Source organism: Caretta caretta, chromosome 24, assembly GCF_965140235.1.
Source record: "Caretta caretta isolate rCarCar2 chromosome 24, rCarCar1.hap1, whole genome shotgun sequence".
In the NCBI taxonomy this organism is placed as follows: Eukaryota; Metazoa; Chordata; order Testudines; family Cheloniidae; genus Caretta; species Caretta caretta.
This window is the reverse complement of record NC_134229.1, coordinates 11,791,263-11,816,087: the sequence shown is the minus strand read 5'-3', so window position 1 is coordinate 11,816,087 and position 24,825 is coordinate 11,791,263. Positions and strand designations below refer to the sequence as shown.

Sequence of the window (24,825 nt, the reverse complement as noted above, 5' to 3'; positions counted from 1 at the left end):
GACTGGGCAACCAAACACCGAGGCACTTAGGTTAATGTCTCATTTGACAAGGTGGCTGTTTTGGATCCTGTGGGATGAAAGGTTCTGAGTACAGCAATGATATTATTATTATTACTATTAACCATTCTTTGAAGTGTTTCTGGAATCCTGTCTGCTGCTGCTCTCTTTGAAGAAATCGTTCAGCAGGTATCACTATTTATGTGGGTGGATGAAAGGCAACATATAATAATACTACTAATAATTATTAAATACTTAGCACGGAACATCTTCAAAGTGCCTTACACATTCTCTTCTATTCGAGTTCTTATACCGCGCCCATCACCATGGTATCTGAGTAATACACAGAGTCATTTATTTCTTAGAACTCCCCCAGGAATTAGACCCATATTATCCACATTTTACAACTGGGAAAATGGGGGCACAGTCAGCTTCCCCTAGGTCATGCAGTGAGTCAGCTGCAGAACCTGGACTAGAATTCAGTTGCTTCTGCTTCCTCATTCTGTTCTCATTACAGGAAACTACACTGCCTTCTATAAAGATATTAACCCTTTAAGGGTCATTTGTCAGCAATGTGTGCAGTATACAGGTGTTTTCTGTTTCCTGGTTAGGAGAGTGTCCTTATATTTTCCTGGTATCTTCTTTCCCTAGAGATTCAATACACTTTGAAATCTCAACAAACTGCCATACAAACTAGGCACAGGGATTATATCATCCATTTCTGAAATGCAAACATCACTGGGGTGGTGTTATGCTTATAAGAAGTACACGGAATCTTTTTCAGGGGAAAAGGCAATACGCCATGCTTATTGGATATACAACAATTAGCATATGCATTCAAATACACACACACACTGTCCTGCCAGTCAATGTTATAGTTACCAGTCCAGAGTCCAGATCAATCTAGTGGACAGCTAGGTTGATCATTGCATTTTTTTACTTATTTTAAAATGCTAAACCTACAACAAAGTGGTGATCCTAAAAGTCTGTCACTGCCTTGAAATTAGCTTCGGACACAAGATTTTGGCTAATGCATCTTTACCAATGGCACACTAGGCCATTCCTTTCTGCTTTCAGAAAGGGTGGCTGGCAGAATATGATTGAATCATACATCAATACATTTAATGCATGCTACATTATTATTTTTTATTTAAAATTATACAAAATACAAACACAAAATCCTACTACTACAGTGGAGGACAACAGCTGTTTGACAGTGCACAGCAGTGCTGACCTGCTGTTGAGGACAGGCAGTGAAGATGATCATGTCCCACTGAAACTGGTGAAAGCACCAGGATGACAGTTGAGCTGCTTTCACAAAAAGTTGGGAAATTCAAGTCCGACTCTGAAATGTTTTGAACTTCTTTTATCAGGGGCTAAATAGCTCCACACGTAGTGTTTTTGTGATTCCAGTCAAACTTATGGGGAGTCCACAGGAAATGACCTGTTGGCATCATGCTGTCACAGATGCACCTTGTGCTGTTCGGTACCATGTGCTTCTATCCAAACTCCGTATGGATCAAATCCAGTCCCTGGAGGAAAGCTGGCCTATAGGCTTTGGGCTTGGGCTTAGTCATGATTGTCTTTGTGCTGCCCCTCTCTCTCATGTGCATGTATGGGATCTGCAGAGCAACATTCTGTAGATGCACTTGCAGGTCGATAAGCCATTTCAAGGCCTGCTCTGTGCCATTGTGGATATCACCCAGTTCACCTTTGAATCCGTATTTGGAGTTCTGCATTATGATGTGTTTGATGGTTTCAATGTTTGCACTGGAGTCGCATGAAGGGGAGTCTTTGATTTTCTGCACTTACACAGTATCACTGAACATGTCTAAACACAGTCACTCTTGGAGTGAGGTCAGTTTGCCCAGCATGTGATAGCATCATGCTGCTCTCACTGGGGTTTGGGGATCTTCCTTCCCCACTAATCTGACAGTGCTTCTCCTGAAGCACTCCTACTTGCCTACTCCCCACACTAGACTATGCCCAGGCACTTTGGCCCATATACACAAAGGTCCAGATTTGGGTACCACGGCAGTTCACCAAATCCCTGCTCAGCTGCTCCCTAACCCTGTAGACACCTACATGTTCATTGTAAAAGTCCCCAAGGCACTTAAGTTTTTGCCTCGAGGCATGGACACTACTCCCATGGGGGTTTGGGTGTCTGCCTATTTCCTAATGTGATCCTCAAACCTATCCTGCCTGCAGGGCCTGCTCTGATCTGTGTGCTCTAAGAATGCCTAACTACACAAACTGGCCAGGGAGAGGGGACAAGGAGGAACTCCCCCATACCCTTCAGTGTAGCGATTATGAACCCACCTGGGTGTGGGAGACCCTGATTCAATTTCCCCCTTTGCCTGATGAGGAGAACAGATTTGAACAAGGGTTTCTCACCTCTCAGGTGAGTGCCCTAATCACAGGGCTATGGGGTGTTCTGGAGCCAGACTCTCCATATCTCCTGGTGAAGGTGTTCCACTTCGTATAAATAATGAAATAGGCATTGGGCCAAAGGCAGTGCCAGTGACTTTACACCCAAATCCCTCATGGTCCTTCCATGGATCCGGTAACCCTTATTGCAGGCAGCACCACAGGGTCTGTTCTCCACACAGGAAACCACCAGACATTGCCCAGGCTGATGTGGTTATGGGGAAGTGTGTGCGAGGTGTGGGGTAGGGAGAATCTATGTCAGTGACTCTGCTCTCTGTGCCCTGCTCACTTGTTCTGCCAGTGTTCCTGCAGAGGACCCATCAGGAGAATCCCTCATTATGAGCCCAGAGGATTTCCACCGCATTAAGACTGCATCCCGAGTACTGACCAAGGAGGAGCGTGAGGCCAGGATAGCAGCCCTCAAGGCAGAGAAGGAAGCTGTTATAGTATGTGTCTCCTGTTGCTTCCTTTTGTCAGCTGGTTTGTAGGCAGATTCCAGGATGCTGTTTGAAATGGCCATGTAGGGTTGACTTGCTGGGGAAAGGCAGCCACCCCAGGCATTCGTGGTGTGCTGGGTCCAGCTGTTGCCTGCCAGAGGTCATTGGGCTAGACAGAGGGGGAGGGGGGTGTGACATTCCTCTCTGGTGTTTGTCTGGACCATTGATCTGCTAGGCCAGTAAAGGCCACTCCCATCCTTGACTCTGGGAGCCAGCCTTACCCTGCTCTGCGGTGAGAACCCCACTCCTGGGCCGTTCATGCACAGCCTCTGGCATATCAGCTGCTCCCAGCTACTTGCAAGCGAATGATACTAGCCCATATCTAGACACAACCCTGGGAACCTCAGTCTTGCAGTGTCCAGTTATGCCCACTGGATGTTGCAAACTTATATAAGTTCATCAATTTAACAAAGAAATTAATATGTACCAGGCTTCTTATCCCAGTGGAGCCTCTGAGACTGCAAACCAAACACACTGCTTCAGGTAGGATAAACAGATTTATTAACTATAAAGATTGATTTTAAGTGATTATAAGTCAAAGCATAACAAGTCAGATTTGGTCAAATGAAATAAAAGCAAAACGCATTCTAAACTGATCTGAACACTTTCAGTGTCCTTAAAAACTTTGATGCTTCTCACCACAGGCTGGCTGGTTACTTTTCAGTCAGGTTCGCCCCTTTGATCAGCATTTCATCTGGGCTTTGCTCCCCCCACCCCCTTCAGAGTCAGGTGAGCATTACCTCATTGCAGTCCCAAACTACCCGAAGGAAGGGGGTGATTGCCTCAAGGGTCTAACAGATTCTATCATTGCTGCCTAAGCCAGTGTCCATTGTTCCTGTGAGGCTGGACTGGGGTTGTCCCATTTATGCCCTGACAAGGCGTGAACTGCCTCTGTTTTTGGAGACTTTTTGCATGGGCTTGCTTTAAGCCATGAGGATACATTTTCAGCCTCATAACTATGTCCTATGTCCCTCATACCTATGTATGAAATTATAACCTTACTATAACATTACTGCAACAATTACTATAACATCACTATAACAACCATGCTCAGTGTATTAGGAGCTTTCCGAAGACACCCAACATGACAAACTTTGCATTGGATACCAAACAGTCATTTTATAAAGATGAACATGGGGATGTAGGGTGTTCCCCCAGGTTACAGAGCATCACACCTCCCCTGTTATTCAGTGACTAACCCTCTTGCAGTAAACTTTCTCGAAGGCAGTTTGTTATAGTTCTCTTGGCGTCCTGCCATTAAGGCCATGACGCAGCATGCCTCAGTTTTCCCAGTCACACACAGCAAACCAGGAGGTTTTTTTTTAATGGTTTCTCTGCTGTGATAAGCTTTAAACCTGTTTACAGGTATTAATTGAAAAGTAGCGTTATCATAAGGTTTAACATCTGTGTTGAAATTCTTATCCCCAAAACTTAACATTAATACCCAAATATTTATCACAGATGGGTGTTTACAAGTATCTTTATGATACCATGCCCTCTGTTCAGTTAGTGTAGTTTGAGGTTAGTTTGTTCATTACCCATGGTGTCCTTTGACTCTCTCCCATGTAATTAGTCACTGGCTTTTTTCCCTCCAGTGTTTCCCTTTGTGTGGGCTCTTAATTTAATCATGTTTCTGGCATTTTGGTATCTCAAGGTCTGGCAAGATAAGGGTCTAGGTCTTCGAAGGCCCTTTGGGGAGCTGTCTCCCAACCACAGGACTGTACATATGTAGGTAATAGAGCTCCCCTTTTGGGATTACCCTGTGTTTCCCCCTCCCAGCACTGAGTCCTTCCCTGCCCCCGGGAGGGCTGTGATCTGTGCTCTCTGGGCTAGGTGTATTTACCCTTTGATCAGATTCAACCTTTCCCAGCAGCTTTCCCTTAACTGCTCTCTGTGTCTCACCAGCCTGGGGGAAAGCACCCCCACTTCGGTGAGTTGGGTCGTCTGTATTCTGGCAGACAACCACCTCGCAATTTCCTGGTCTCAACTCCTCTGTTGTTACAGGCGTTGGAGCTGCATCTTGATGTAAAGAGACACAGTTACTTTCCAAAAACTTATCAGGAATACAAGATGCATCCGATGAAGTGAGCTGTAGCTCACGAAAGCTTATGCTCAAATAAACTTGTTAGTCTCTAAGGTGCCACAAGTACTCCTTTTCTTATCAGGAATAGCATCCTGAAAAACTGGGACTTGGATTGGGGTACCCTCCATCATCCCTGTCTCTGTCCCTGAGAAGTCAGCTGTGTGACTGCTCCCCTCCAGGAGGTCAGTGACACAGTTCCTTCTCAAAACCTGGGTCACAGGCTGAGTGCCTGGGTGCACAGATGCTGACCCAGCCATCCTCCTAGTGTCTTGGGCATCCTGCCCCAAGTGACTAGTGAGGAGACATTCCTTTACCCCCACTATTCCTTCCCCAGTTTCCTCCTCTGGGCCCCTTCCTTCAGCTGCAGAACTCTGTCAGCTAACAACTGGGACAGTTTCCTTAATCACTGACAGCACCTCTCCTGCCCCTGTGCCTGAGGACATGTTGCCTTCTGCTGGAAAGGAGCTAGTCTCAGCCCCTCAGCACCCTGCTTCCCTGTGTTACAGAGTCACAGGAATCCTCACCCACCTCAGTGGTTTCTGAGATCTCCTGCCCCTTCTCTGGGCTCTCCTCTGGACACATTGCTCTCTGCTCCCTTGAGCTGGTTTTGCCTCTGGTTCAGCTGCGACCTGCTAGCAACTAACAACCTGAACAATTCTCTCTCCGGCAGGTATTACACTCCCATCCCTTCCTGATGTGGTGTTGCCTCCAGCTGCAGTGCAGGAGTTGGTCTCAACCACCCTCCCACCAGGAAGCACACTGCTTCCCCCAGCTGCAGAAGTATCAAGGAGACTCTTTCCCATTCTCTCAGCAGTTCCTGAGACCTCCCCTCTTCCCCTCACGGGTCCCAGCATAACACTCCCTCCTGCTACAGGCAAATACTTTAACCTGAGCTACACAGAAAAAAATCATTACCAAGGAGCAGGTCAAATAGGAGGTGTTCCATTACCCCCACAGTCAAAACACTTTCCAAACCAATGGATTTTAGCTAGTGGTATGAGGAATCTGCTTTCACCCACCCCCACAATCTCTCCCATTTGGCCAGGCAACATAGTGGCCTTTAGGACCACACTCCACTTAAACAGAGAGATCTGGGCCCCTGTATCCCTCTGCTCCAAGTATTCCCTGCCATCAGTTTGGACAGACAGCCTTAACATGCTCCATATCTGGTTCTGCAGAGACTAACCTCACAGAACAAGTATAATAGGTTTCCGTTGCTTGGGGGGTTTCTGTGTTGAGGACAGCAGAACTAACATGAGCTATTGTTTGCCTGCTTCCTCCTAGCACAGGGCATCTATTGCTCAGGTGATCAGTGTAATTACACTGATCGCACCTTCTGGGCTCTTCTGCTTTTACAGGAGATTTGGGATGAGAGTTACCACTGCATGCATCCGATGAAGTGAGCTGTAGCTCACGAAAGCTTATGCTCAAATAAATTTTTTAGTCTCTAAGGTGCCACAAGTACTCCTTTCTTTTTGCAGATAGAGACTAACATGGCTGCTACTCTGAAACCTGTCAGTAGAGGAATGTTTTTGGGTAAGAGACTGTTTAGGCTCCCAGACCCCTTCTCTCTTCCCAGGGGCAAAATGGGATCCTTCCTTCCCACCAGTTTTAAACCCCTCTTTCTGGGGCCTGCCCTCAATAGACTTCTGAGTCTGCTCAAAGGCATCAGCAAAAAAAGCTCTCTCATCCACAGACTTGATATCTTTGTCCCATAGACACTGCTTCACGTCAGCCTCACATATGCTTAGGAAATGCTCTTGAGCAGCAAGATCCAACATTCCCTCAAAACTTGCCACCTCCTTACCCCTCACCCATTTTCTCAACAAATCTTCCATTTTGCTTACATATTCCCCATTATTCATACCAATATCCCTTTTAAGATTCCTAAATTTAACTCTATGTTCCAGGGGTAATCTGAAAACTTCGCAAAACAGTATCTTTAAATTTACAATAGTCTAAAGCATCGTCAATAGGCATTCCATTGAATACATTTTCAGCTTTACCAGTTAATTTTGTAATCAGGGTAGGAACTCTTATCAAGGATTTCATGTATTACACACAGCCTTTCGAAGGTAGTCAGATATTCAGCAATATCATTGTCCTCACTGTATGCAGGACAGAAGTGTTCCCATTTGTGAATTTTTGGAGTGACGGGAGTCATTGAGGTCAGCAGGTTCTGGTTCTGCTTCTCTAGCAGGTCCAGTTGATGTTTTCACTCTCGCTCTCTCTCCTTTCTTCCTGCTCTCTCTCTCTCTCTGTCTTGCATGGCCCTTCTGTGTGCAGCTTCTTCCCTGGCTGCCTCCTTTTCTTTTCTAAAGCATAACAAGTCAGATTTGGTCAAATGAAATAAAAGCAAAACGCATTCTAAGCTGATCTGAACACTTTCAATGTCCTTAAAAACTTTGATGCTTCTCACCACAGGCTGGCTGGTTACTTTTCAGTCAGGCTCGCCCCTTTGATCAGCACTTCAGTTGGTGGTGGTGGTGTCTGCAGATGTAGGTGGAAGAGTGAGAATGAGCATGGAAAATGTCTCTCCCTTTTATCATGTCCTTTCTTCCCTCTTGGCTTCCTCCCTCCCCCCTTCAGAGTCAGGTGAGCATTACCTCATTGCAGTCCCAAAAATGCCCAAAGGAAGGGGGTGACTCCCTCACGGGTATAACAGATTCTTTTGTTGATGCGCAGGCCAGTGCCCTTTGTTCCTGTGAGGCTGGGCTGGGTTTGTCCCATGCATGCCCTGACGAGGCATGAACTGCCTCTCTGTTCTTGGAGAGTTTTTGCATGGGCTTGCTTTTAGCCATGAGGGTGCATTTTCAGCCTCATAACTATATACATGAAATTTTAACTGTCAAGGTTCCTTCCCCACTCTGAACTCTAGGGTACAGATGTGGGGACCTGCATGAAAGACCCCCTAAGCTTTTTCTTACCAGCTTAGGTTAAAAACTTCCACAGGGTACAAACTTTGCCTTGTCCTTGAACCCTATGCTGGCACCACCAAGCGTGTTAAACAAAGAACAGGGAAAGAGCCCACTTGGAGACGTCTTCCCCCCAAAATATCCCCCCCGTAACCTTATGTCATAAATATAAAGGGAAGGGTCACCACCGTTCTGTATACAGAACTATAAAATCCCTCCTGGTCAGAGGCAAAACGCTTTCACCTGTAAAGGGTTAAGAAGCTAAGATAACCTCGCTGGCAGCTGACCAAAATGACCAATGAGGAGACAGATACTTTCAAAGCTGGAGGGGGAGAACAAAGGGTCTGTCTGTCTGTGTGATGCTTTTGCCGGGAACAGAACAGGAATGGTGTATTAGAACTTGTTTATAAGTAATCTAGCTAGAAATGTGTTAGGTTTCCTTTTGTTTAAATGGCTGGTAAATAAGCTGTGCTGAATGGAATGTATATTCCTGTTTTTGTGTGTTTTTGTCACTTAAGGTTTTGCCTAGAAGGATTCTCTGTGTTTTGAATCTGATTACCCTGTAAGGTAGTTACCATCCTGATTTTACAGAGGTGATTCTTCTATTTTTTCTTTAATTAAAATTCTTCTTTTAAGATCCTGATTGCTTTTTCATTGTTCTTAAGATCCAAGGGTTTGGGTCTGTGTTCACCTATGCAAATTGGTGAGGATTTTTATCAAGCCTTCCCCAGGAAAGGGGGTGTAGGGCTTGGGGGGAAGATGTACTTGCTCTTTCCCTGTTCTTTCTTTAACACGCTTGGTGGTGGCAGCATAAGGTTCAAGGACAAGGCAAAGTTTGTACCTTGTGGAAGTTTTTAACCTAAGCTGGTAAGAATAAGCTTAGGGGGTCTTTCATGCAGGTCCCCACATCTGTACCCTAGAGTTCAGAGTGGGGAAGGAACCTTGACACCTTACTATAACAACTATGCTCGGTGCATTATGAGCCTTGTGAAGACACCCAACATGACAAAGTTTGCATTGGATACCACACCATCATTTTAGAAAGATGAACGTGGGGGTGTAGGGTCTTCCCCCGAGGTACAGAGTGTCACAGTGGGGTGCAGACTGCAAGGAGGGGGTGGGGTTTGTGAGCAGCCAGGCCCCAAATCATGTAGGGCTTTACAGAGGAAGCCCCTGGACAAGTTCATGTCTATGGGCCAGCGAATTGTTTATGCTGCTAACCCCAAACTGCTTCCCTGTCAGGGGAGAAGGGTCATTGTGCTCCAGAGTGACCTCTGGTGACTCCTAGCAATTGGCAGAGATCTGGAAAGAGCTCTCCACCCAAATGCTCCTAGCAGCAGAGACATGGAACTTGTACCCTACACTGGGACCCAAGGGAGCAAGCCCAGGCTCTGATGGAGGGGTGTAGGGATCAGCCAGTCCCCACAGTTCATATCCCAGTGAGAATCCTCACCCCCTGTGGGGTGGGGAGACAGCAGTGCTACAATCTCAGGAAGTTCTGGCAGTGGAGAGAGTGGCTCATTTAATGGGCTTGGGTGGTTGCTACCAAACTCAGGGATCCTATGTAGGAAGGAGCCTTCTGTACAAAGCCGCTGGCTCATGAACACAGGATGAGGGGGTATATCACAGAGCCCATGGTTCCAGGCAGCTCTCCTGTCTCGGAGACGATAGGATTCGTGCGTCTTCCTCAGCACTGCTGCCTCCCTGAAGCACCCCCCAGGCAGGCCCAGCACTCCCCACAGTTCAGGTCAACCCCACCCAGATATGGTGTCATGGTGGTGCTGGCCCAGACGAATCTGGCTTGTGACAGCACTCTGGAGCGAGGGTCAGCCAGTCTCTTCAGCGCCAGGAATGTGGTGTGGGGATCCCTCTGTCAGCAGCCTGCCTTTCCCCTCCAGGCTGGGGTGAATGAGCGCAAGAACGTCATGAAGCTGAAGGGGATAGTGCAGAAGAAAAAGGAGAAGCTGAGTGACCTGGAGGAGGAGGCCAAGGAGCGAGCCCAGTACCTGCTGCAGCGGGCCAACAGGATGCGCATGGAGCAGGAGGACGAGGTCAAGGAGCTCAGCGAGGTGGGGTCCCGGGCTCTCTGCTCTGCAGTCTGCCCCTCTCCCCAATAACTAGGCCCTTCTGTGAAGCAGGTCAGTGCTGTACCCACTGACCCATGGCACTCAGAGCCAGGTTTATCCAAAGCAGGGCAAGCTCAGCCTTGCCCTGGAGGGACGCTGTACAGGGAGAGGGAAGCTGAGTCTTCTTGGCCCCTGTGCGATAGCTGTCAGTGAAGGTGCCTGCTGTGATGGTGCAGATCATGACTTGTCTACGAGGAGTGGGACCAAGACTCATTCCACATGGTACCACTGGCCAGCCATCTGATAGCAAGGACTTACGGTCACCACTGACCTGGGCTGGATATGAACTGGTTACCTGTGGGGGGAAGCTCTTTGGGTCATTACCAGCCTCCTGTGCCATGCAGTCCTTGCTGTACTCAGATGTGAGGAAACCTGGGTGCAGAAAGGTTAAGTGACCTGCCTGAGGGCACACGGTGAATCAGTGGTATAGCTGGGAATAGAGCTAATTCTTTGCTCTAACCACCGGATAGATCATGGTCTGTTTCTTTCTCCTTGAATTGTCTCTCCCTTCTCCTCCCCCGTGTGCAAGGTTGAGCCAGTGTGGTTCTTTGTCATAGAATATCAGGGTTGGAAGGGACCTCAGGAGGTCATCTAGTCCAACCCCCTGCTCAAAGCAGGACCAATTAAATCATCCCAGCCAGGGCTTTGTCAAGCCTGACCTTAAAAACTTCTAAGGAAGGAGATTCTACCACCTCCCTAGGTAACGCATTCCAGTGTTTCACCACCCTCCTAGTGAAAAAGTTTTTCCTAATATCCAACCTAAACCTCCCCCACTGCAACTTGAGACCATTACTCCTTGTCCTGTCCTCTTCTACCACTGAGAATAGTCTAGAACCATCCTCTCTGGAACCACCTCTAAGGTAGTTGAAAGCAGCTATCAAATCTCCCCTCATTCTTCTCTTCTGCAGACTAAACAATCCCAGTTCCCTCAGCCTCTCCTCATAAGTCATGTGTTCCAGACCCCCAATCATTTTTGTTGCCCTTCGCTGGATTCTCTCCAATTTCTCCACATCCTTCTTGTAGTGTGGGGCCCAAAACTCGACACAGTACTCCAAATGAGGCCTCACCAATGTCGAATAGAGGGGAACGATCACGTCCCTCGATCTGCTCGCTATGCCCCTACTTATACATCCCAAAATGCCATTGGCCTTGGTAAGAAGGGCACACTGCTGACTCATATCCAGCTTCTCGTCCACTGTCACCCCTATGTCCCCACAGATGATCCTGAACGCAAAGTGCCAGGCGATCCGCGATGCACAGATGCTGGAGAAACAGCTGATTGAGAAGGAGCTGGAGGAGGAGGAGAAGCGCCTGGACCAGATGATGGAGGTGGAGAGGCAGAAAGCCACCAAGATGCAGGAGGAGCTGGAGCAGAAGAGGAAGGAGGAGCAGATCAGGTGAGCAGGAATGCCCCTCCCCCTGCACTGGGCAGAGCTAGTCATAGTGCAGCCCTTCTCCCAGCACTTCCCACTTCCAGTGCAAGGTGACAGGCACCCAGGGATACCTGCCTGTGTGGCCATGGGGCATGGCCAGCATAGCAGCCCTCAAGGCAGGTTTTGCAGGCATTTGTGCCGGGGACAATATGATGGGCCACTCATGTCTCCCTGCCAGAGACATTGTTGTGTCCTGTTCTCAGAGGGAGGCAACATATCATCAAGCAGATAGAGAAGAACCAAGAGGAGAGGGCTATGAAGGCGGAGCAGCGGGATCAGGAGGCCCAGGAGATGCTGGATTATCTGGAGCAAATGCAGATGGAAGACCTGAGGGTAAGAGAGATATATGTAAGGTGAGGTGTCAGATTGATTCTGAGCCCGTCCAACCACTCTTCTCTCACTCCCAGCGGTGTAAGTGAGGAGGAGCTCTGCTGCCAACCCAGCGCATGTGAGAGGAGACTCAGACTCCGGCTCTCTAGTATCCCCTGGGGCCAGGGGAAGGGGCAGCCCAGAGCTAGTTAATCTCCTCACGGTTGAGGACTATGGGAAGCAGACAAGGAGCCCACTTGGAAAGTGAGCAATTGGAAAGTGGGCTCTTCAACCCCAGCCCAGTAGCTGGCCCCTCTGTCCCTCCTGGTGCATGGTACCAGGAAGGCTCCAGGCAAATGCCAAAGCAAGAATGGGCCGGGGCTGGGGCCATCTTCCTGGGGTCCCTCTCTCATGGCCACCTTGTCTTGTACCTTTCTCAGGACATGGAGCACAGACATGAGCAGAAGATGAAAATTCAGGCTGAGATTAAACGTATCAATGATGAAAACCAGCAGCGTAAGGAGGAGCAGCTGGCCCAGGAGAGGATGGCTGACCAGCGGGTGCTGCAGTACCAGAAGCAGAAAATAGTATGTTCTGTGGGCAGGGGGACAAGAGACCAGGTGGCATTCCTGCCCAGTAAATTGAGCTGCATGTCACCATGAAGGTTCTGCTCTAGTTTAGTCAGGAGTTCTGGGCCTGGTGCAGAAATTACTGGGTGAGGGTTGAGGTTCTCTGGCCTGTGCTATGCAGGAATTGAGACTAGATCATCATAATGGTTCCTTCTGGCATTAACATCTGTGAATCTGTCAGCGAGATCCGTCTGTGCTGATGGATGTCCATATCCCACAGGCAGAGACACACATCTGTATGTACCACGTTTTCTGCTCGTGAGCATTGTTCGGCTGAGAACAGAGGGAGCATGTCTGGAGAGCTAGATGCTGGCCCCTGTAAGGAGTCCAGACAAGAAGGGGAACAATTTACTAAGGGTCGTGGTGGATTCTCCATCACTGACGAGTCTGGATGTGTAGCTAAATATCTGTGTTAGGAATTATTTGGGGGAAGTTCTCTGGCCAGTGTTATACAGGGGGTCAGAGATGTGTGTGTGAGCAAAAGACAGAGACGCTGGGTGTGTATTATGCTGTGCACTCGCACGGGTTGGCGACGGGGAAGGGTTACTGTTAACAGCCCGGGTGCAGTTCATTGACCCGGCGCTGTTTGCCTGGCCCAGGCACGGGAAGCAGAGTTCGAGGCTGAACAGGAGAAGATCCGTCGGGAGAAGGAGATGGAGACGGCACGTCTAAGGGCGATGCAGGAAAAGGCCCAGGATTACCAAGCAGAGCAGGTAACATGCTCGCAAAGCCTGCCCCCATGCCAGTCCGTCTCCCTCCCTACCTCTCTCTCCCCTGCTTCCATCCCATCCCAGCCATGTCAAAACCTCAAGAAACCCAATGGGAGTAGCAGGGGAATGGTTCCTCTTGCCAGGCCAGTCCCTAGAGCCCTAGTGGTGAAGGGGGCATGGGTGGGCGGCACCCCCTGGCCAGGACACCTGGTCAGAGTGCATTACATCTGCACGCTCCAGAGCCAGTGGGCGGAGGGGCCAAGCAAGGGGCCAGGGGAGATGCTGCATTCTCTTAACAGACTTGCATTGAGCAGCAAGTTCCCCAGCCCCAAGGAATTAGCAGCTTCCCTTCACACAGAATGTCTGTCCCCCTTGCTGGAGCTGGCAAGGGGCTAGCAAGGGCAGCTGGGACAGAGATAAGATGGAGAAGCTGGAGCTTCTCTTCTCTGCTGGCTGTCCTGCCAGGAGCCCATCACTCAGCCCATGCTGCTGCGAGGAGGGGGAATATTTCAGTGAAACGCACTGAGAAATGGACTTTGTTAAACCAGTTGTGTTGCCCTGTTGAGGCACTGTGGTGTAGAGCAGCCTTCCCTTCCCCTGCCCTGGGAGGAGGTCTCACCCCATCCCTCGCCTTGGCAAGGGACCAGGAATGATGCTGCTGCCTCACATACCTCTTGGGGGTCTCACAGCAAAGCAAGGGAGACATGAGAAACCTGTGTCCACGGGTCTGTAACCTAGCTGAGAAAGCTCTGCTCTTTGTCCTGGAGAGGCAACCTCAGGAGCACAGCCAGGCCTTGCTGCCATAATGGGGTAGGAGGCAGGTTTCTCAGGTGGCCCCAGCCCACAGCTCTGGAGATCCTACCAGCCCCTCAGTGGACCCACTAGAACCTGTGTTATGCGCTCCCAGCAGCCTGCCTTGCTCAGGAGGTGCCTGCAGCGTCCTATAGATCAGGGATAGACTATTTTTTGTCAAGGTACAGTCCAGATCCACACTCCAGAGAAAATTTAAAAAAAAACCACACACAACAACAACGATAATAAGTCAGAAAAAAAATTTCAGGGTCTGTTCAAAAGCATCTGGCAGTCCGGATTTGGCCCACAGTCCGCGTATTGACTACCCCTGCTATAGATGATCACTGGCTCTGAAGGACCATGAGGACCCTGAGGCTGTGAGCTGGGTGCCAGCATAACTCATAGATGGCACCAGCACATTGTTCTGTATCTTTCTTCTCTCCGTTCAGCTCAGATCCCAAGTCTAACAAGGTTTCTGTAGGTTTCAGAGTAACAGCCGTGTTAGTCTGTATTCGCAAAAAGAAAAGGAGTACTTGTAGCACCTTAGAGACTAACCAATTTATTTGAGCATGAGCTTTCGTGAGCTACAGCTCACTTCATCAGATGTAACGTCCAGCACCACTGGCTCTGCCCATGCTCAGCCACTCTGGCTGGGTCCATCCTGCATCACTAGTAGGAGCATACACATAGCTGGATGCTGTGCTGTGGGGCAAGAGGCAGGACAGAATCCAGCTGTTTCCTCTGTAACCCAGACAAAGGGAGCCCAAGGTCCTGAGCAGCAACAGGGGCTGTCTGTCCTGGGCCCCGCATCAGGTGTGTGGGGCTAGGGTCCTTGCTCTGCTCACAGTGGGAGTCAGTGCTCTCCCTTCCTGGCAGGATGCGCTGCGGGCCAAGCGGAACCAAGAGGCCACCGAGCGAGAGTTGCGCCAGAAGGAGAAGGAAGCTGCGCAGAGGAAGGCAGAGACTGAGGCCATGCTGAAGAGGAGCCGGCTGGAGCAGATAGCCTACAAGGAGCATAGCCTGGCTGTGCAGGTGCAGCGGGACCGCAAGGAGTTCGAGAGGATCCTCAGGTAGCACAGGTGGCGCTGGTGGGGTCACTGATGTAGTAACTGAGGCCCAGCCCCGGAGAGCCAGGTAGTTCAGGGACCAAGTTCCCAGTGATGTTGCAAAGCACCCCTGGTTGTGCACCTTCCTTCTGCCCTGTCCAGTGCTGAAGGGACTGGGGGCTGATCTCCTGCCCCCTCAGCACCAGGGTTTCCTTCAGAGGCTTTTCAAACCATTAATTTTCTTTATATGGACAATGGTTTTATGGATCTTTGATCACATGATCAGAAAATTCTACCCAGCATGCACTGTGTCATTTCTGCCCCTCCAGCTTTGAGCAGCATAGTGGGAAGCAGGGTTCTGTAGAAAATCTCCCTCTGTATGTCAGGCTCACGCTGCTCTCTGTGCCCACCCAGCTCCCAGGCTGAGCAGCCATCAGCCAAAACACTGGGCCTGAGCTGCCTGCTCAGACTGCAATCTGCCTTGGACTGCACGGGGAGCCTGCCCATTACAGATCTGCCTGGGGAGCCCAGCTTCCCCCATGAAGCCATGGTGGGGAGGACACAGCCTGGGCAGTCAGCAGCAGGAACAAGGAAATCCTTGTCTGCATGGGAGGGTGTGTAGCATGAGAGTGGGGAAGTGAAACCGGAATGCATCGGGAGGAACCTATGGCTGCAGCATGGGCCAGAGCCTTGGACAGAGGGTTATTTGCCTTTCCAGCGCTGCTGCTGGGGCAGGCGGCAGTTCAAGCACAAGGGTCATGCAGCCCAATGTCTCCCTGCAGAGCCCAGCGGGATCAGATTGAGAAGGAACGGAAGGAGCAGGAGCGACGCGCAGCCCTGCAGGTGACGCACGCCGACCAGGTGCGACGCCAAGTGCGTGAGCATCAGCAGAAGCAGGTGCAGGAGAGAATTGCTACCTTCGAGGAGGGCAAGCGGCTGAAGGAAGAGGCACGCCGGCGCAGTGAGCGTATCAGCGAGATCAAGAGGAAGAAGATAGTGGAGCTCAGGTGAGGTTGCAGGGCCAAGCAGGAGGCCTGTGCCTTGGGAGTCTGGGCTCCTGGGCTGGGCTGGGCATGATATCAGCCCATTCCAAGTGCTGGGAAAGGCCATGGGAAGGGCCTAGAGGGTCACTGCTCATGCAGCACAGTCCAGCAGGATACCCCGTTACATTTTGGGGTGTAATCCAGACCAGTAAGGGGTTGTGCCCTGTAACCCTGAGTGCTGTAAATGTTCTGCTGCTATAGTTCACAGCTCAGATACCAACAGCCAGCGGACAGGCATGCGATATCTTGAGTGTCTGTGTGCTGTGCAGCCCTGGGTCAGCACTTCTGACTTCAGCAGCCTGTCACAACATAACAGTCCCACCCTGCCGTCCACCAACTTTGGTTACACCTGGGAGGACGACCCTGTAGCAAACCGCCAACTCACTGGTACAGCACCTCCTGCTGGTTGTCTTGGGAATTAGCTCTTTAGCATACAGAGCGCCTCTACTGGCCAGTGTCTTGCCTGCCGCTGGCCCCTGTTTCCCTCCAGATCCCGGTGCCCTTTGCCCTGGGGTTCTGCCCCTGCAGTACCCCCACACTCTGGGTCTCCCCTCCCAGTGGAAGCCCCAACCCTCTCACTCACCTTGCCTCAGTGACTACTGCCAGTCATCATTTAGCCCCCGCTTACTGGGGCTAACTGCAGTCTGTCATGGCCACTCATCATTGGCAAGGAGATTGGACCAGCTGCCTCTGCCTCTCTGGTCTGTACCTCCCAGCCCCTGCATAGGCCTTTACCAAGACCTCAGCCTGGGGAGTTGCCAGGCTGGAGCTTTCCCCCAGCCCCGCTCCGCTCCGCGTACCCTTTTCTCCCTGACAGCTAGGTCCTTCTCTTGCCATAGCTAGAGAGAGACCAACCCAGCTCCTCCCTGAGCCCTTATAACAGGGCCAGCTGTGGCCTGATTGGGGCGTGGCCCCAGCTGTGGCTGCTTCCCCAATCAGCCTAGCCTTTTCTCTCAGGAGCGGGGTAACTGCCCCGCTACAGACCCCAACACCCTTCCAGTCCTGAATTTCCCCAAAACCATCTGCCTTGAAGCGTCCAGCCCTGTCCTGGATCACTCAGAGAAATCAGGGTCGTTTATTCCTTTGAAGAGACAGTACCCAGCAGCTTGCCCTATTAATTGGAGTTAACAATTCCTTCAATTCAGACACAGCACTGGGTTGGTTTAGATTAAAATAAAACCAGTTTATTAGCAACAGGGCACAGGTTAAGTGATGCCAAGTAAAATATATAAAGGGGGAGATGGTTTCAAGAAATCAAAGTGAAAACCCGTATTTAAAAGACTGAAACTTTATCTAGCAAGGCACTGTGTTTTGCTTAAGATGGTGTCACTGACCAGTTACTCATGGTCCAGCATGGCTGACTGTCCTTCAGTCAGGACCATCACAGAAATACAGGGCACTGGTTCCCTTGTCTCCATGGTGAAGGATAATAACTCAGTGGTTCACTGTCCCTCTCTTTATGGTCCAGTAAACCTTTGAAAAGCTTCTCTCTTAAAGTGCATTGATCCTGCTTCAACAAGGATGAAGGCTTCCTGGGGGTGGTGTCTCCATCAGCCGTTGATAGTTTAGTCTTCGCCTCTTCCCCTTGTTCACTGAATGGCTTTGTTACCTTTCATGTAAATGTAGCTTCATTGTCTCTGCCTGGTGATGAGGCTGGTTAGACAAGTGAATACACAGTCGTTTATGGTCTAGACATGCTGACTCCCCAACCACCAGGTGAGATTTAATGGTTCTAGGTTTCAGAGTGGTAGCCGTGTTAGTCTGTATCAGCAAAAACAACAAGGAGTCCTTGTGGCACCTTAGAGACTAACAAATTTATTTGGGCATAATCTTTCGTGAGCTAGAACCCCAATTAACAGTAGGATACCAAGGGAGGAAAAATAACTTTTATAGTGGTAATGAGAGTGGCACATCTCGTTAGACTGACCTCACACTTGGTAGGGCAACTCCCATCTTTTCATGTATGTATACCTGCTCCTGTATTTTCCACTCCATACATCTGATGAAGTGGGTTCTAGCCCACGAAAGCTTATGCCCAAATAAATTTGTTAGTCTCTAAGGTGCCACAAGGACTCCTCGTTATTTTTGAATGGTTCTGTTTACAATTCCATTGTCACCAGTCACCTGCTTCATTGGTATGCAAGCCCTGGGCAGACCTGTTTCTACTTTGTTCAAATACAGACTTTAAAACATAGTCTCAAGGGATGTTCATAACTCTTCATGCAGCTTTGTCACATCTATTCTACAATGATAGTATTGACCTGTGTATTAGTAGTTTTCAGATGATACCCCACAAGGATAGTTTGATCCGTGCTGTGGGCGTAGGGCAGAGGTGGGCAAACTACGGCCCGCGGGCCACATCCGGCCCACAGGACCCTCCAGCTTAGCCCCTGAGCTCCTGGCCTGGGAGGCTAGCCCCCGCCCTGCCAGCCTCAGCGCACCATGCCACGCTCTGGGTGGCCGAGCAGTGCAGTTGCAGAGCTGCAGCCTGACCCAATGCCCTGGGCGTCACAGCTGTAGCGCTGCCAGCCACCGGTGCGCCAGGCAGCGCTGTGAGGGGGCAGGTGGGTGGATAGGGGTCGGGGGGGTCAGAGGGCAGGGAACGGGGGGGTTTGATGGGGCAGGGGTCCCGGGGGGGGGGAGTCAGGAATGAGGTGGGGATCGGATGGGGTGGCAGGGGTGGGGGATCTGAGGGTGGTCAGGGGACAGGGAGCAAGGTGTGGTGGATGGGGCAGGAGTCCCAGGGGGGCCATCAGGGGACAGGGAACAGGGGGGTTAGATGGGGCAGAAGTCCTGGGGGAGCCGTCAGGAGGCGAGAAGCGGGGGGGTTGGATAGGAGGCGGGGACCGGGCCACACCTGGCTGTTTGGGGAGACACAGACTCCCCTAACTGGCCCTCCATACAATTTTGGAAAGCCGATGTGGCCCTCAGGCCGAAAAGTTTGCCTGCCCCTGGCGTAGGGTGTGAATACAGGGGTACGTAGGGTCACAACCCCATCCCTGCTTTCTCTCCCCATATCCACTCCCTGGTTCTGGGCCCAGCAGGGTAGATGGGGGCTGTGGAGATGATGGAGTCGACAGGGAGATGGGGAGGAACAGCTGCTGGGCAGAGCTGGGCAGGCCAGAAGAGGAAGTTGGTTAGCAGGATCCCCATCTTAGAATCCTAGAATATCAGGGTTGGAAGGGACCTCAGGAGGTCATCTAGTGCAACCCCCTGCTCAAAGCAGGACCAATCCCCAACTAAATCATCCCAGCCAGGGCTTTGTCAAGCCTGACCTTAAAAACTTCTAAGGAAGGAGATTCCACCACCTCCCTAGGTAACACATTCCAGTGTTTCACCACCGTCCTAGTGAAAAAGGTTTTCCTAATATTCAACCTGAACTTGAAGACCACTGCAACTTGAGACCATTACTCCTTGTTCTGTCATCTGCTACCACTGAGAACAGTCTAGAGCCATCTTCTTTGGAACCCCCTTTCAGGTAGTTGAAAGCAGCTATCAAATCCCCCCTCATTCTTCTCTTCTGCAGACTAAACGATCCCAGTTCCCTCAGCCTCTCCTCATAAGTCATGTGTTCCAGTCCCCTAATCATTTTTGTTGCCCTCCGCTGGATGTTTTCCAATTTTTCCACATCCTTCTTGTAGTGTGGGGCCCAAAACTGGACACAGTACTCCAGATGAGGCCTCACCAATGTCGAATAGAGGGGAATGATCACGTCCCTCGATCTGCTGGCAATGCCCCTACTTATACATCCCAAAATGCCATTGGCCTTCTTGGCAACAAGGGCACACTGCTGACTCATATCCAGCTTCTCGTCCACTGTAACCCCCCTAGGTCCTTTTCTGCAGAACTGCTGCCTAGCCATTCGGTCCCTAGTCTGTAGAGGTGCATGGGATTCTTCCATCCTAAGTGCAGGACTCTGCACTTATCCTTGTTGAACCTCATCAGATTTCTTTTGGCCCAATCCTCTAATTTGTCTAGCGCCCTCTGTAACCTATCCCTACCCTCCAGCGTATCTACCTCTCCTCCCAGTTTAGTGTCATCTGCAAACTTGCTGAGGGTGCAATCCACACCATCCTCCAGATCATTAATGAAGATATTGAATAAAACCGGCCCAAGGACTGACCCTTGGGGCACTCCACTTGACACCGGCTGCCAACTAGACATGGAGCCATTGATCACTACCCACTGAGCCCGACAATCTAGCCAACTTTCTATCCACCTTATAGTCCATTCATCCAGCCCATACTTCTTTAACTTGCTGGCAAGAATACTGTGGGAGACCGTGTCAAAAGCTTTGCTAAAGTCAAGGAACAACACGTCCACTGCTTTCCCCTCATCCACAGAGCCAGTTATCTCGTCATAGAAGGCAATTAGATTAGTCAGGCATGACTTGCCCTTGGTGAATCCATGCTGACTGTTCCTGATCACTTTCCTCTCCTCTAAGTGCTTCAGAATTGATTACTTGAGGACCTGTTCCATGATTTTTCCAGGTTTCAGAGTAGCAGCCGTGTTAGTCTGTATTCCCAAAAGAAAAGGAGTACTTGTGGCACCCTGGAGACTAACCAATTTATTTGAGCATAAGCTTTCGTGAGCTAGAGCTCACTTCATCGGATGCATAAAGTGGAAAGTACGGTGAGGAGATTTTATATATACACACAGACCATGAAAAAATATACATTGTAAGGAGAGTGATCACTTAAGATGAGCTGTTACCAGCAGGAGAGTGGGGTCGGGGGAGAGAAAACCTTTTGAAGTGATAATCAAGGTGGGCCATTTCCAGGAGTTAACAAGAACATCTGAGGAACAGTGGGGGGGGAGGAATAAACAAGGGGAAATAGTTTCACTTAGTATAATGACTCAACCACTCCCAGTCTCTATTCAAACCTAAGTTAATTGTATCCAATTTGCAAATTAATTCCAGTTCAGCAGTCTCTTGTTGGAGTCTGTTTTCGAAGTTTTTTTGTTGAAGGATACTCACTTTGAGATCAGAAATCAAGTGACCAGAGAGATTGAAGTGTTCTCCGACTGGTTTATGAATGTTATAATTCTTGACATCTGATTTGTGTCCATTTATTCTTTTATGTAGAGACTGTCCAGTTTGACCAATGTACATGGCAGAGGGGCATTGCTGGCACATGATGGCATATATCACATCGGTAGATGTGCAGGTGAACGAGCCTCTGATAGTGTGGCTGATGCGATTAGGCCCTATGATGGTGTCCCCTGAATAGATATGTGGGCACAGTTGGCAACGGGCTTTGTTGCAAGGATAGGTTCCTGGGTTAGTCGTTCTGTTGTGTGGTGTGTGGTTGCTGGTGAGTATTTGCTTCAGATTGTGGGGCTGTCTATAGGCAAGTACTGGCCTGTCTCCCAAGATCTGTGAGAGTGATGGGTCGTCCTTCAGGATAGGTTGTAGATCCTTGATAATGCGTTGGAGAGGTTTTAGTTGGGGGCTGAAGGTGACGGCTAGTGACATTATGTTATTTTCTTTGTTGGGCCTTTCCCGTAGTAGGTGACTTCTGGGTACTCTTCTGGCTCTGTCAATCTGTTTCTTCACTGCAGCAGGTGGGTATTGTAGTTGTAAGAATGCTTGATAGAGATCTTATAGGTGTTTGTCTCTGTCTGAGGGGTTGGAGCAAATGCGGTTGTATCGTAGAGCTTGGCTGTAGACAATGGATCGTGTGGTGTGGTCTGGGTGAAAGCTAGAGGCATGTAGGTAGGAATAGCAGTCAGTAGGTTTCCGGTATAGGATGGTGTTTATGTGACCATCGCTTATTAGCACTGTAGTGTCCAGGAAGTGGATCTCTTGTGTGCACTGGTCCAGGCTGAGGTTGATGGTGGGATGGAAATTGTTGAAATCATGGTGGAATTCCTCAAGGGTTTCTTTTCCATGGGTCCAGATGATGAAGATGTCATCAATATAGCGCAAGTAGAGTAGGGGCATTAGGGGACGAGAGCTGAGGAAGCGTTGTTCTAAGTCAGCCATAAAAATGTTGGCATACTGTGGGGCCATGCGGGTACCCATAGCAGTGCTGCTGATTTGAAGGTATACATTGTCCCAAAATGTGAAATAGTTATGGGTGAGGACAAAGTCACAAAGTTCAGCCACCAGGTTTGCCGTGACATTATCGGGGATACTGTTCCTGATGGCTTGTAGTCCATCTTTGTGTGGAATGTTGGTGTAGAGGGCTTCTACATCCATAGTGGCCAGGATGGTGTTTTCAGGAAGATCACCGATGGATTGTAGTTTCCTCAGGAAGTCAGTGGTGTCTCGAAGATAGCTGGGAGTGCTGGTAGCGTAGGGCCTGAAGAGGGAGTCTACATAGCCAGACAATCCTGCTGTCAGTGGTTGAGTCATTATACTAAGTGAAACTATTTCCCCTTGTTTATCATAGAATCATAGAATATCAGGGTTGGAAGGGACCTCAGGAGGTCATCTAGTCCAACCCCCTGCTCAAAGCAGGACGATCCCCAATTAAATCATCCCAGCCAGGGCTTTGTCAAGCCTGACCTTAAAAACTTCTAAGGAAGGAGATTCCACCACCTCCCTAGGTAACGCATTCCAGTGTTTCAGCACCCTCCTAGTAAAAAAGTTTTTCCTAATATCCAACCTAAATCTCCCCCACTGCAACTTGAGACCATTACTCCTTGTTCTGTCATCTGCTACCACTGAGAACAGTCTAGAGCCATCCTCTTTGGAACCCCCTTTCAGGTAGTTGAAAGCAGCTATCAAATCCCCCGTCATTCTTCTCTTCCGTAGACTAAACATCCCCAGTTCCCTCAGCCTCTCCTCATAACTCATGTGTTCCAGTCCCCTAATCATTTTTGTTGCCCTCCGCTGGACTCTTTCCAATTTTTCCACATCCTTCTTGTAGTTTGGGGCCCAAAACTGGACACAGTATTCCAGATGAGGCCTCACCAGTGTCAAATAGAGGGGAACGATCATGTCCCTCGATCTGCTGGCAATGCCCCTACTTATACATCCCAAAATGCCATTGGCCTTCTTGGCAACAAGGGGCACACTGTTGACTCATATCCAGCTTCTTGTCCACTGTAACCCCTAGATCCTTTTCTGCAGAACTGCTGCCGAGCCATTCGGTCCCTAGTCTGTAGCGGTGCGTTGGATTCTTCTGTCCTAAGTGCAGGACTCTGCACTTGTCCTTGTTGTTATTCCTCCCCCGCCCCCGCCCCTCCCCCCCCCCCAACCACTGTTCCTCAGACATTGTTGTTAACTCCTGGAAATGTGCTGGAAATGGCCCACCTTGATTATCACTTCAAAAGGTTTTCTCTCCCCCCACCCCACTCTCCTGCTGGTAATAGCTCATCCTGAGAGATCACTCTGCTTACAATGTATATTTTTTCATGGTCTGTGTGTATATATAAAATCTCCTCACTGTACTTTCCACTTTATGCATCCGATGAAGTGAGCTCTAGCTCACGAAAGCTTATGCTCAAATAAATTGGTTAATCTCTAAGGTGCCACAAGTCCTCCTTTTCTTTTAATGATTTTTCCAGGGACTGAGGTGAGGCTGACTGGCCTGTAGTTTCCAGGATCCTCCTTCTTCCCTTTTTTAAAGATGGGCACTACATTAGCCTTTTTCCAGTCATCCGGGACCTTCTTCGATCGCCATGAGTTTTCAAAGATAATGGCCAATGGGCTCTGCAATCACATCTGCCAACTCCTTCATTGTGACCAGGCAGCGGGGCCCCAGGGGGAGCAGCCAGAGGGACAGATTTAAATTCCATGGTGAAGAGGCCCCCTGCCCCACCAGACAGAGGCCCCACTGATCATGGTGAGGAGGCTGGTAGTGCCAAGTCCAGTGTGGCCCTCCCAGCTGACTCTGTGGGACCTGGGAGAGATGGGGGCTCCGACTGTGGGCTGGGCCCATACCCCAGCATTCTGCAGCAGGGCCTTGGGGCTTTCAGTGACATCCCTTCCCTTGTTTTCTTTGTTTCTAGAGCTGCTGGCCTGCCTGAGAAGTACTGTGCCCAGGTGGAGCGCCGAGCCCTCGTTGGGCCAGCCTCCATGCACTGAGAGTCTCCAAGGCAGCATTGCCTAGCCCAACCTGGCTCCACCGCACAGAAAGGAATAGCAGCCCAGCCTCGCCAGGGGCCTAGATTGTATATTTTGTTAGTTTCTGAGAGTATGTTTTTTGAATAGAGATATTTATGGAGGTGTTGGTGTCCTTCGCTTTACTGTGTCCCCAAACCAACCCCACCAGGGAAGGTGGGAACAGCATCCCCTCTCCAGCTCGACCCAGCTCTATGGGCTGTGGAGAGTGGCTCACCCATGCTCCCCAGGTGAGAGGGACGCATTAGAGGGTACCTCCCCTCCGCTTCCATGGAGGGGCTTATGTCAGGTCCTGGACATGGGTGGTCCAACCACAGGCTTCCTGGGTTACTGTGGGCAAGGTACATGGGCATTTTCTTCACTGTGCTACAGTCCTTAGCTCAGTTACATGGGGCTGCTCAGCCAGCTTGCAGCTTGTGGCCAGAGCCAGACCAGCCAGTCACTGGCAGCAGGGAAAAATCCCGGCTTGATCTGTTCCCATATCCCCATGTCCATCAGTATAGAATGCTAAAGGCTGGAGTTGTGCGCTGATGTCTGAGAAGAGCAAGAGAAACCATACGCTCCTGGAAACCCTGCTGGGCCCCTGCCCTCCAGACGGCATCGGCTCCAGACCCCGCTGGGCCCCTGCCCTCCAGATGGCATTGGCTCCGGACCCTGCTGGGCTCCTGCCCTCCGGACGGCATTGGCTCCGGACCCCCAAACAATTCTTTGGACAGAGTTAGATACAGCGCAGGTGGGTCCCTTCCT

At 50.0% G+C, this 24,825-nt stretch overlaps 1 protein-coding gene across 6 annotated transcripts in view; it reads left to right on the top strand.

Moving 5' to 3' along the window:
* The window catches only part of CFAP45 (cilia and flagella associated protein 45), a 61,513-nt gene that overhangs the window by 9,977 nt on the left and 26,711 nt on the right, over nucleotides 1-24,825 (top strand). For 3 of the 6 annotated variants that reach the window (XM_048828904.2, XM_075123019.1, XM_048828905.2), the window contains exons 4-11: nucleotides 2,726-2,870; nucleotides 9,818-9,988; nucleotides 11,264-11,442; nucleotides 11,682-11,811; nucleotides 12,228-12,374; nucleotides 13,016-13,129; nucleotides 14,795-14,988; nucleotides 15,747-15,971. In XM_048828904.2, the coding sequence (XP_048684861.2) occupies nucleotides 2,726-2,870; nucleotides 9,818-9,988; nucleotides 11,264-11,442; nucleotides 11,682-11,811; nucleotides 12,228-12,374; nucleotides 13,016-13,129; nucleotides 14,795-14,988; nucleotides 15,747-15,971 (1,305 nt within the window). Of the gene's footprint in view, nucleotides 1-2,725; nucleotides 2,871-9,817; nucleotides 9,989-11,263; nucleotides 11,443-11,681; nucleotides 11,812-12,227; nucleotides 12,375-13,015; nucleotides 13,130-14,794; nucleotides 14,989-15,746; nucleotides 15,972-23,966; nucleotides 24,182-24,825 lie in introns of those variants that run through there. The other 3 variants (XM_048828903.2, XM_075123020.1, XM_075123021.1) reach the window with 2 other exon arrangements.